The sequence below is a fragment of the Amphiura filiformis genome, chromosome 12 (assembly GCF_039555335.1).
Source record: "Amphiura filiformis chromosome 12, Afil_fr2py, whole genome shotgun sequence".
NCBI lineage: Eukaryota > Metazoa > Echinodermata > Ophiuroidea > Amphilepidida > Amphiuridae > Amphiura > Amphiura filiformis.
Window position 1 is genome coordinate 12,280,352 of NC_092639.1, and position 12,304 is coordinate 12,292,655.

General features: G+C 37.1%; 1 protein-coding gene across 1 annotated transcript in view; it reads right to left on the reverse strand.

The window, feature by feature from the left end:
* LOC140165807 (tyrosine-protein kinase Yes-like) overlaps nucleotides 1-12,304 on the reverse strand; it is a 71,708-nt gene that overhangs the window by 24,289 nt on the left and 35,115 nt on the right. Inside the window, 4 exon segments of the mRNA XM_072189129.1 lie at nucleotides 3,296-3,394; nucleotides 6,713-6,734; nucleotides 6,737-6,805; nucleotides 11,778-11,983. Of these exon segments, the coding sequence (XP_072045230.1) occupies nucleotides 3,296-3,394; nucleotides 6,713-6,734; nucleotides 6,737-6,805; nucleotides 11,778-11,964 (377 nt within the window). The 5' untranslated portion in view covers nucleotides 11,965-11,983.

The following is a 12,304-nucleotide window of genomic DNA, read 5'->3' on the forward strand; positions in this document are numbered from 1 at the left end:
TGGGGGCAAGAAAAATTGTAATGCATTATAGTTAAGTTAAGAAATGCACCTCTACCCCTGGCCTATTTTTAGATCGCAACAATATAATCACATGATGAAAATTTCTATAAACTGAATAATATTATTTGGGAAAAAATCTAAATATTTTGAAATTATGATAATAACAATGGTCATTTTGAAATTTTACAATAACAACAACTAAAAAGTGCTACATCATACATGTACACCAGGCACAAAAAGAAACTCGTCAGTTATAGTCATTGTTGCTGTTCAACAACCTGATAATTTTTGATTATTCTGAAATATAAATTTTGTTGATTGGACTTTGCCTTTCTCATTTGATACCCTATTCGTGAAAATCGAGCAAGAATTGGCCAAGATATGCGCCTCCAAACCCTCAAACCCTAAAATCAAAATTTGCAATTTTAACGATTCAATTGTGGCTGTTACACTGTGTGCTTTATTGATTGGCCCGTGGTGCTTGTGTGGAATACAACGGTGCATTCCCATTGAAAATAGTTGAAATTGCTACTTTTGATTTTGGGGTTTGACGGTTTGGAAACGCATATCTTGGTCAATTCTTGTTAGATGTTCACAAACAGGGTGTCAAATGAGAAAGCAAGGTCCAATTAACAAAATGTATATTTCAGAATAATCCAAAATCATCAGGTTGTTGAACAGCAAGGATGACTATAACTGACGAATTTCTTTTTGTGCCTGGTGTATATTGCCCATAACAAATAACTTGTTATCATCTTTAACACTTTGTTTTGAATTGGTTACTACAAAAACAGAAGTTCATTTTAAATTTCTTTGAATTTTGTGTCCTCAAAACAAATGTTGCAGTTAAATAAGAAGCTTCAACTGCAATGTTAAAACAGAAGTTTATTTTGAACTCTTTTTAGTATTTTTGTTTTACAAAACATCAACTAATAAAAATGATAAGACTTCATATTCAGTTGCAAAAAGATTTCTCCATGGATATGGCTTGTTATTGTTGTGAACTTGTGGTTACATGTTGGAGATAAATTCTAGTTTACATATTTTGCAATTTCAAATAACAACCTGCTTTGATTTTGCAATGTCTTTCTTTAAAGGTCTGTAACCGAATCGACAGCCTCATTCCCCATTTTTATACTGCATACCTTCACTGTTTGCAATTTCAGAACCACAATGCAATTTGTATTGGCTTGCTAAATTGTGTTACTGTTAATTATATTATTATTCACATTTGCGCTGAAAATGTTCTTGTTTTTTTACATGGATGCATAAAGGGGACAATATTTGAAGGAATTTGAAGGAAATCTATCATAAACCAATAGGGTTACCCCTTTTAACTTTCAAACTTAATTGGGTGGTTTGATAAAATAATGTTGGTAGAATGTCATGAAGTCATTATAGTCTTCAGCTTCATAAAAAGTATATAAAATACAAATGAAAACCTTTAAAAACATGCAAGGGTGCTAAACACCCACATCCTGAAAGAAACAAGAAAGTTGTAAAACTTTTAACTTTAAGATTTCAAGCAATCCATTTCAAATATGGACCACAATAAAGAACCTCCTCAAGAGTGCCCTCTATTGATACAAGTAGTTGAAAATTACATGGTATTCCTCTTGTCAAGACAGGTACAAAAATGTACAGTTTGCACCAGTGAACTCCAGCAATTGACTCTCACGCTATAATCCAGAAAACAAAAGGTTACATGACCTTTTTTTGTACAGGGTCAAAAATTCAATTCTCTAATTTCGACAAATAGGTCTCAAATTGTTCCTTTCATCACAAACATTCAGAAAAAAGAATAGTTTGCAATACCTCATGCTGCTATATTGAATTACCCAATTACACAACAGGATTTCGCCAGAAGACACATTTCCACTTTGGATGGATAGGATTGATAAAATTTTCTCTTTATCTTTAGTATTTCTAAAAAAAAAAAAAAACCCAATATGTCCCTTTAACACTGGTGTAACCGATGAGAGGAAGTTAAACACCAAACACATAGCATTAAGAGGATATCCTGCCTACAATGCATGCAGTGGTTATGGGGATAGTGATGCCAATGACGCACCTTAGGTGTACAATTGGGCTACTTGGAGATCCGCTGCCGCTACTTAAAAAAGCATGCCGCTACTTGCCTAAAATTGGGCTACTTTTGCCAGTGTCAGGTCGCGGCAGTAATTTGATGTATTTTCCTTTCAAGTTAGCCGATTTATAAAGGTTTTGAGTCTTTGAAGCTCCAAATTGCAATGACAAATGGATTTTGTGACCATTTATTGATCGATCAGTAACTTCCCCGTAAGTACCGGAAGTTTTAAAGTCAAGTGCTTTTCCACCCAATTGGGTGATTTGCGTTCTAATTTCGAGTAAATCTGCCCAAATATCTGGTATTGGGTGCTTTTTTGGAAGCTTAAAAATTGGACTACTTGAGAATCCTTTACAGCAGCCTGGCGAGTCAATGCGCAGGATCTTGGTGCTGAAAAGTTTTGGCAACACTGTGTGTGGGGATAACCATAACACCAGCTGGAGGAATCTATCCTCCTCAACAGAGGAAATTGGTACTAAATGGTATCTATCAAGGATGTTTATTGGTTCCATATTATGAAATGCTATGTTGATACCATAAAGCTTCGCCTAATGGCACTAAGGACTCACTTGACATAAGTGGAATTTTAGGCACAACCAAAAAGTGCTCTCCCATAAAATTCCCATCAGCAAACAAGGACATGGAACATTAATTCTTGTTTCAGAATTTCAGAGAAGAGAGATCTCTATATGCACATGAAATTAACCAAAGGCAAAAGAGACCAAGTGCGCCATTATCTTTACGGTATTTTATTACAACCATGATGTGTTCAGATCAAGATCCAAACACAATCCAAAGATCCGAAGTAAACATTATGCCAATAATTTTCTTGGTTGAGCTGATATCTGAAAAAGGGTATAGCTCCAAAAAACAATCGTATGCATGTGCCGCTTTACTCTTCTTTGTCAAGCTGGTTGTAGCTCACACCTACAGTTTTATTTTGAGGGGTTTTATAAATTAAACCCCTATTATAGTGTGTCTTGTCTCAACTTAAGTGGAACACCATGTTGGATCTCGCAGTGGCAGATTCGAATCACAAGCGCTAAACTAATCCCACAGATCATACATGTATACACACGCATTTGTCCCTTACGCTGGAGACTCAATCGTGTACACACACTGATTTGAATTTGCTACTTCAAAATCCAACATGATGTTACTCTCAACTTAAGACAAGACACACTATAGACAGCAAACAATTTGACTTACTCTTCTGCTGTAATACTTTTGATAGGTGCTATATAGTTACTGGGTACATATCCTTCTTGCTTCGTTACTGTTGATCTTGCCAACCACCAGTCACCATCTCTGAAAATACAGATAATCAAATCAATTATAAAACCTGACCTGCCAAAATGTTTGGATGTTTTTAAGATATTGGGGAGGGGCTGAGAATTTGAGAGTGCATGGATCCATCCATATACCGTATTCATTCCAATAAGCACCCATGCCCCAATAAGCGCCCACCCAGAGTATTTTAAATTTGCTAAAGGGTACCATTCATGTTGAAGTTGCAGATATATGTCGATACAGTGAAATAGCTGCAGGACTACAAGTCCTGCGTAAACTTGCAAAACATTTTCTGCTTCAGAAAAGCTATTAGAACGTCTCAGTACCCTTTTATAACATACATAAATTTGTCTCTAATAAACGCCCATTACGAAAAAATTTGGTAAACAAGGTAAAAAATAAGCGCCCACCCAAAATGACTTTGTTAAGCGCCCTGGGCGCTTATTGGAATGAATACGGTACCAATTTTCCAAGATAATTTTCTGAGGGAGGAATGTACAAAATTATAACAAATTATAGAGTGAGATGACTGAATTTCTTGAATCTTAGACAAGAATTGCATTTGGAATGCTCTTAAGCTTTGTTTATCTCCATTCAAAACTTGCATAGCTGCGCTATCTTAGAGATAACCGACCCGATCGTCATATCAAACTTGGCAAATAACATACACATTGTGTAGTTAGTTTATAAAAGCTTTACAAAAATCATAGGAGATTTGAAAATAAAAAGATCTAACCATGCAGCTCCCCAAAACTTTTCTATTTTTTTTTATCTCATCAATGATGAACGTATAAAATGACAATGGAAAATATCTGCTTATATAACAGCTATCCTAGAAGAGTAAAAATAGTCAATTGAAATAAAATCGCATGTGACATATATTAAGCGATCCCGGTAAGCGAAATAAACAAGTAGTGTTCAAGTTTAATTTAATTACTTTTAATATAAGAGTTTCTGTTGATAGTTATTTTTTTCCATCAATTGGTAAACATTTCAAAATTTAGTTCTTAAACATACAAAAAATTAGAATGCCCTAATATAAATTTGATATTGGCTATATAAATGATCAGTATTTGTCTGAAAAATTCCTATCTGCAGTATGAAGCGATTTTCACCTTAGTAATTATACTTGGTGGTTTTGTTATAGCAGTCCCATGGGTCACATGCGATTTTATTTAGTTGACTATTTTTAATCGCCTAGGCTAGCTGTATAACAGCTTTAGCAGTGTGTGCAGATACAAATAGAATTTACTAATATAATCTGGGGATAAATTAATTAATTAATTGTTTCCTGAAGGGAAATTGCTTACACTTGCTAAATCTGTCAATCTAGAAGTAATCAAGCTATTGAGAGAGCCACTTGTTTTGAACTTTACAGGTACATGTATAGCTTGAAATACCAAAACCAAATTCTTCTGTTTATAATAGTTATCAAAGATTATCAGCAAGTCAACAAATATTTAAATAATGGTCTTTAGCTTTGGTTCTAACATCCTGAATTGTGTTGTCAGCACGGACACTGTCCAGTTTGCAATAAGCAGCGGAGGAAAAGCTGATCGCAGTATTGGTGGTGGCAATTGCGTTTTTGGCTGAAATTGTAGTTTGTTTTTTTAAAACCTTAGAATTTAAGTGGTTTCTTTTAGTAGTAGTATTTCTGTTTCCAAGTAATTTAGGGTCTGTAACTTTCCTTTTAAAAAACAACATTTTGGGTGTTTTTTTTCAGGGTTTTTAATTTTAATTTTTTTTAAATTGAGGTACGTTTTTTGCTTCCAAAATCACATTTTCCTCCTGTGCTAAAGTTTGCAATCATTATAATAGTGGCGCAATAATATTCAGCTGAATGGTGTTAAAACTTCAATTTGCCTGACGCTTAATTGAAGCAATTGAAACAAACTTACACACAACTTGTTTTCATAGCTCATTGTTGCATGTACGTAGCTGGTACTCATCTGCAGAAAACTCAATTTTAGCTTTAACTTGTTTTGGTTGAGGGTTTGGTTATAAAAAACAGTACAGTGTATTGTTGCAAATATGAATGTGCGAGTTGGTGGTGGGTATGTGTTTGCTAACAAACCATAGATCTCTCTGCAACTGGGGACCGTCCTCTGTTTTGGAGGTCTGCAAACGACCACAATTGCATGTATAATGCATTTGCGAGATACGTCCTCTAGCGTACATTAGATATATACTGTCCGCAGTTGCTAGATAAAATTTCATTGTATACAATACACACAAAAAATGGCGGAAAACGTCCTCGGTATGTTGATTGAATGCGGATTCATACATCCGAGTTTGCATAGTCCTAATTAAACGTGTCCATATTCGGCGAAACAGACAGTCTCCTGTTTGTGTGAGTTTTGTTTTTCTTTCAATTAAGTAAAAATCTTACAAAAGCTGAAAACTATAGCTTTTTACCATGAGTACAACAAATTGTAGGGTGTAAACAAAGGAACAGATTCTGGTAAGAGAATCAAGAAAAGTTCACTCCTGCCCACTCCCCAAAAAATTTTAAAATGCTGATTTTCTATTAAATTAAATCCTTGTAGATTAAAGAGATTATACCCAAAGAGTACTGACACAAAATTGGTATGTGTGTAACGCTACATTTACGGTAAATCTGCCATTTTGGTTTGGCGCTCACCCGGGGTCGCTCACAGAGGTCAAATAGCGTACCGCCGACATTTTTCGGCTAGAGCCCATATTTTATAATCAAAAAGATTGCATCTTTAAGCTCAAGCATTACAAAGGTTTACAGTTAACACTACAGTTAAAATCCATATACACTCCTATGGAAGACATGACCTAATAATCTTCCACACAGGGAGTGTGAATTTTAAATGTACATTACCTGATATAAATTAGTGACTCCATTTGAAATCTACACCCCCTGTGTAAGATTAAGGTCATGAATGTATTCCATAGGGGGTGTATGGATTTCAACTGGAATAGCCCATGGCTAATGATATCATATGGAAGGAAAAGTGAGTAAATTCTGTCCATCAATTAATGACCTTTGAGCTGAGCCGGAAAAGATGTCTGACACTTCCCATAATGCATTTCTTCTTTTTTTTCAATTCTCTTTTCAATTTTCTATACTGATCTAGTGCAACATGGGTTGATACTTTTATAGTGATCCAGATCTTACAAAATATGTTGATTTCTTGACTATCAACCCATGTTTACTATTTTAGTCAGTCTATTCTCAACATGAAAACAAAGGGAACCTGTGCAGGAGTGTCATTTGCTGTATTAAATGAGGTGACGCATCATGCTGCAAAGGATTCTGGGAAGGGTAAGATATCGTCTGTGGGGCTGAGCTATTTTAGGTAAACTTACGCATTGTTGGTTATTTCTAGAATCTCCCTTTTCTGAAGGCCAGGTCATCTTGTGTTCTGGCATCGTAGTCATATAATGCAATGTATGTCAGTACTGCAAGAGAAAATAACAAAATAAAACTTTGTTCAATAAAAGTGTAAAATATTCAGCAAAACTTATGTGATAACTAAAAGTTGATGATGGTGATAGAACTCAGCACAGTCATACCCCACATAGCATGCAGAAAAAAGGCGATGAGAAAACACCTGGTCTATGGATGGACTTGTTAGTAGCGTCGGTTGGTTTTTAACCCTAACGGCTAACGCCCCAGTTGCTTTTTGGCGAGGGGGAAAGAAAGAAAGAATGAATTAAAAGAAAGAAAGAAAGAAAGGAAGGAAGGAAGGAAGGAAGGAAGGAAGGAAGGAAGGAAGGAAGGAAGGAAGGAAGGAAGGAAGGAAGGAAGGAAGGAAGGAAGGAAGGAAGGAAGGAAGGAAGGAAGGAAGGAAGGAAGGAAGAAAAAAACTTTTTTCTCGGTGCGGTTTGGAACCACCGATCCCTCCTGTACCAGACACGTGCACGGGTTTACCTTGCCACAGGGGTCTAATGGCCAGTCGTTGATGACGGTGATAGAACTCAGCACAGTCATACCCCACATAGCATGCAGAAAAAAGGCGATGAGAAAACACCTGGTCTATGGATGGACTTGTTAGTAGCGTCGGTTGGTTTTTAACCCTAACGGCTATAACGCCCCAGTTGCTTTTTTGGCGGGGGAAAGAAAGAAAGAAAGAAAGAAAGAAAGAATGAATTAAAAGAAAGAAAGGAAGGAAGGAAGGAAGGAAGGAAGGAAGGAAGGAAGGAAGGAAGGAAGGAAGGAAGGAAGGAAGGAAGGAAGGAAGGAAGGAAGGAAGGAAGAAGAAAAAACTTTTTTTCTCGGGTGCGGTTTGGAACCACCGATCCCTCCTGTACCAGACACGTGCACGGGTTTACCTTGCCACAGGGGTCTAATGGCCAGTCAAGCTTTCCGTGGCCATATGACTGTTCGCATGATGATGCAATCGCATCACATGGGATACCTGCATGCATATGCTTTGTGACTTGAGCTTTTTTGATGTTTGATTCGGTTAGGGTATAACTTTTCCTGGAACAGGCTAAAATGACCCTAAAATTAATGTAAGCTTGAAAATCTGGGTAAATCAGGCCCTACATGTAGAACAGGTGTTTTTTTTGTCACATAAGGACAAAATTTATAATTCACCTAACATTTTTAACTTCTTACACTTTAGTCAACAACAGGTGTTGGCTTTATAATAATTGCCTAGTTCATCAGGACAGGGTCACTGGTCCCTGACTTTTGTTTATGGAATGTGGTGGTAGTCAACAACGACCTGCTAAGTGTGCTGAGGCTTGTGGATCAACATCTAAGCATTGTGCCTGTGTGTAGCGACTATAAATCATTAGCCTTTTTATTTTAATGAGGGCGGTGGCATAGCCGGGAGGAGGGGGCAACTTCCCATGTGATAATTGGGTATTATAAAAAAATATAGTCATGAAAATTAAGGTTCACTATTTCAGAAACAAGCAAAGATGTTTATTCTGGTCAGCTGTTGTAACAATTTTTCATAGCTGAGCATTTCTGTAGAATAGGCTTCCATACATGTACAACCGCAGATATTAAGTCCCTTTAATTTGATCTTCAACCCATTGTTCTTTTGCTCATCATGTGTTTCAACATAGTGCTTTTACAGGTTCAATGGAATGATATTATATAAAACAAACTAAACATGGACATTTTTAAGTGCTAAATTTTCATGTATTCACAGAAATGAACATGATGCTAATTTGGATTCCTAATGGCCGGGTTACACTTTCTTCCCCTTTCCCTTTTTTCTGGTGTGGGGACACTAATGTAAAGGACTAATGCTAAGGGGCTGTGCAATAATTATGAGCCCCCCAGGGGGGTAAAATATCCAAACGGCTCGTCAAAAATCGCTTGCCCCCCCCCTTGAACATGCCAAATTTTTGGGATCCCAATTTGCAAACCTTAAATGGTCTAGATGTATGTTGCGAGCGCACCGAGCATGAAAATTTGCATATATTTAAGCATTTCCATACTGTTTTCCTAAGCCTTTTTAGAGCATTTTATTAAAAAGGCGCCCAAGAATGTGTGCCAAAATTGCTTGCCCCCCCCTCTCGGCTTGCCAAAATTGTTTGCCCCCCTTTCGGCTTGCCAAAAATTCCTTGCCCCCCCAATTTTACCCTCCCCCCAGGGCTCATAATTATTGCACAAGCACCAACCGATATAAAAACCCCTCTCCATTGAGATATTCTAGTTGAAATCCATAAGACCTAATTGAAGCAATTTGGTGGACCATTGTGGCACTATTTAGTGTGTAAAATTGTAGTTTGAAAAAGTCAAAAATGTGTGAAATGACGGTCCATGACTGAAGCCGTTTGTGGACAAGTTTTCCATAAATATTGCAGGCCTATAAATTATGTTAAACATATAGAGCCTAAATTGGCGAAAGCAGAATCGAAAATGGCCACTTGTTTATCCACTGGGCAGGTGGTTGTCTGAGGAGGGATGTTCCACTTTGAGAAGTTGGACAAATTATTGCTTTAAACAGAAAAAAAATGTCCAAATTCAATATGCAACATTTTAAATGTTACACAGGTCCACTGACACTTTACAAGACTTTTTACTAAAACATGCATGGATCGATGCTGAAGTCAGCATGGAGTCCGTCTTAATACATGACTTTGGTGACAAAATGTAACAGGCCCTGCATATCAGCCGGCCCATAATAATTTTCACATGTTTTTAGGACGAAGACCAGCCTTCAAGCAATGCCTAAAGTATTGCATGCCTATATATAGGACCTACTTCCGATCAAGTACCCGACTGTTTTTTTAGGCATGGGCCTACTCAATTACGTGCAATTTAACTTTTTCTTTCCTCCTTTCCTCTTATCTTTTTCTCCTTTTCCCCCTTTCTCTTCTCGTCTCTCCTTTCCTTTTTTTTGGGGGTGGGGGTGCCCCCTATCTGCAACTGTATTTGTCTTTGGGAGCTTTTTTTACACAAAAATAATACGGCTGTAAAAATTTCCAGTCTTACATGTAACCTGCAACACAATATCATGCATTCCATGTATGTTGGTATGTGTGCTGTCTAAATAATCAAAGACAAGTGCTTCAGGGAAATATTAAGGTGGCTAACTGGTGTCCTGAATGCGAGCTGCTTTTTAAAACCGATTCAGGATGCCTATATTGATAAGAAAAACTTACTTTATAAGTTTGTTATTTTTTCACAACATTTTTTATAATGTGCCATTCTTGTCATAACAAAATGTTTCTGAATTGCTGTAGACATGCATTGAAAGTTTTCTTTCCCCCTCCTCTCTCTCTCTCACCTCCCCTCTCTCACTCATTCTATATGTCATTCCCTCCATCCTCAATAACTTACTCACCCCCTTATTTTATTTTATTTTTGCTTCCAAAAGGTGCAAATATTTGGTGTATGCTCAGAGTTCCAAGTTCATCTAAATCTATACTGTAATCAGTAACAGTGTGAAATTAGAAACTATATACGGTAGTTTGAGAAATGTTGATGTTATCTTGTAAGTCCAAGGTCATGGCATGAGGCTTCATTAAACAAAATGATCAAGAGGAATAACCCTAACCCAACACATGGGTATTTTTTTGCTATCAGAAAGGAAAGAACAAACAAAAAGGAGAGAAGATGAACAAAGATGTCACTTGGTACCCCCCTTTGGATTTGAACCTCGGACCCCTCGTGTGCCAAGCAGATGATATCAGACCTGTAGCCACTTTGGTTTTGCTGGCCCGGCCAAGCAATTCCATGGGTATGACTTAGGGCCAATTCCATGCCAAAAGTGCCTTTGTAACGTCCGTAACAAAATTTTGGAACATTATTGCTCAAAACAGGAGCATTTATTTCAAACTTGCTGATCATGCCTCCATAGATTGATGTCACACCTACTTCAAGATAATAAAGAAAAAAATCTGAGGAAGCACCTTGACAGTTTTTTTCATCATGAAAACGCTACGGACGTTACATTTGAGATAAAATGTAACGTCCGTAACACTAAATCAACAGTGTAGGACGATACAGGAGTATTAATTTCAAACTTGCTTTTCATGTTTACATAGAATGGAGTCAGGGCTTGCTCAATGTAGTTAACAGAAAAAATTAAACACAGAACTAATTTGGAGATTTAAGGATATGTACCATCTGTCAAAAGGCAGGCACTTTTATGTAACATCCGTAACGCCTGCTTTCTAATTTCTGTAGCTAATTAACTAAGAAAGCCAAAACAAAATTGCTTCATAATAATGAACATTAGAGTGTGTACTAGTAGCATACTAAGAAATAAAGCGTTATCCTAACAGCAAACATGTGTGCTATTCACTTAAAAGTTGCAAGTTGCATGTATCTGTAACGTCCGTAACGGTGGAATTGGCCATAGGCTGATTATGTCATGGCATCACGTGTGATACATGCATGCACAGTGGTTTTTCACAGGGAGGTTTGGTGAGTTTTGATTGTGTTAAGGTTAAATCTGTTTAAGCTAGAGAATTCTACTTTGGCTTGATTAGCCTTTCTCTGGTTGAAAAGCATGAAAAACTTGTTTTTTAATATTTTGCAGCGCTGCACAAAGTCTTGTAGCTCCCTGCCACTTTTTTGCAATAAAAGTTTATCTTTCTCTGTCTCTCGACTGAAATAATCAGAATATCAGAATAATTTCAGAAAGTAATAGGATTTAAATGCATTGACCATGTTGACTCCAATACGTGATCCATCACCTATGGGGACAAATTTGGGGGTATTTGGGTCCTTGCCGATGGTGCGTGGAGACGAACAAAAACAATTCTGTTGCACTTGGTTTCCATGTGCAGTTATCAAATGCGCCCATCATCCACAATACGCTTGCATGACAACGATTGCCTCAAGCGTATTCCGAGGGAAACCGAATCCCCCAATTTTTGCTCCATGTCTGTTTCAAGATTGCAGTAGAGTCCTGGTTCTCCTTCTTTAATTCTATGGAATAACCCGATCTAGTAGACTTACCTGCTCTTTGTGGTGTAGGTTTATGTGGTGTGGGTACAAATCCCCCTCTGCCTTGGAAGTTACTGTCAAATGATGGTACTGCATTATTTGATGGGTATGATTGCTGCTCTACGGATACTGTAGATTGAAGTTGTTGACCGCTTGGTCTATAGGGCTCTGCTTCTGGCCTGCTCTCCTTGCAGCCCATAGTGTTGCTGGGTTATCAGCTGAAAAAAAAAGGAATTCCACATAATTAAAATATTAACATGTACATGTAGGCTATATTGTCCGGACATTCTCAAAATTTGGTGAGGGAGGCCCTTATTATTTTTAATTTGTTACAAATTTACTACTGTATCATTTCTGTGTAAAAGGCTTTTGTCAACACATCATAAAAACAGGGAGGCACTTAATATTTTTGTTTTTTCCCCAAACCCCTACCCCTTTTAAAGGAAGTGTTTGTAATGTTTTTATAAATGATAACCAACAATAAACATGCCTTTTCATCACAACAATTTTAGAAACAAAGTAAGGGAGCAAATAAGAAT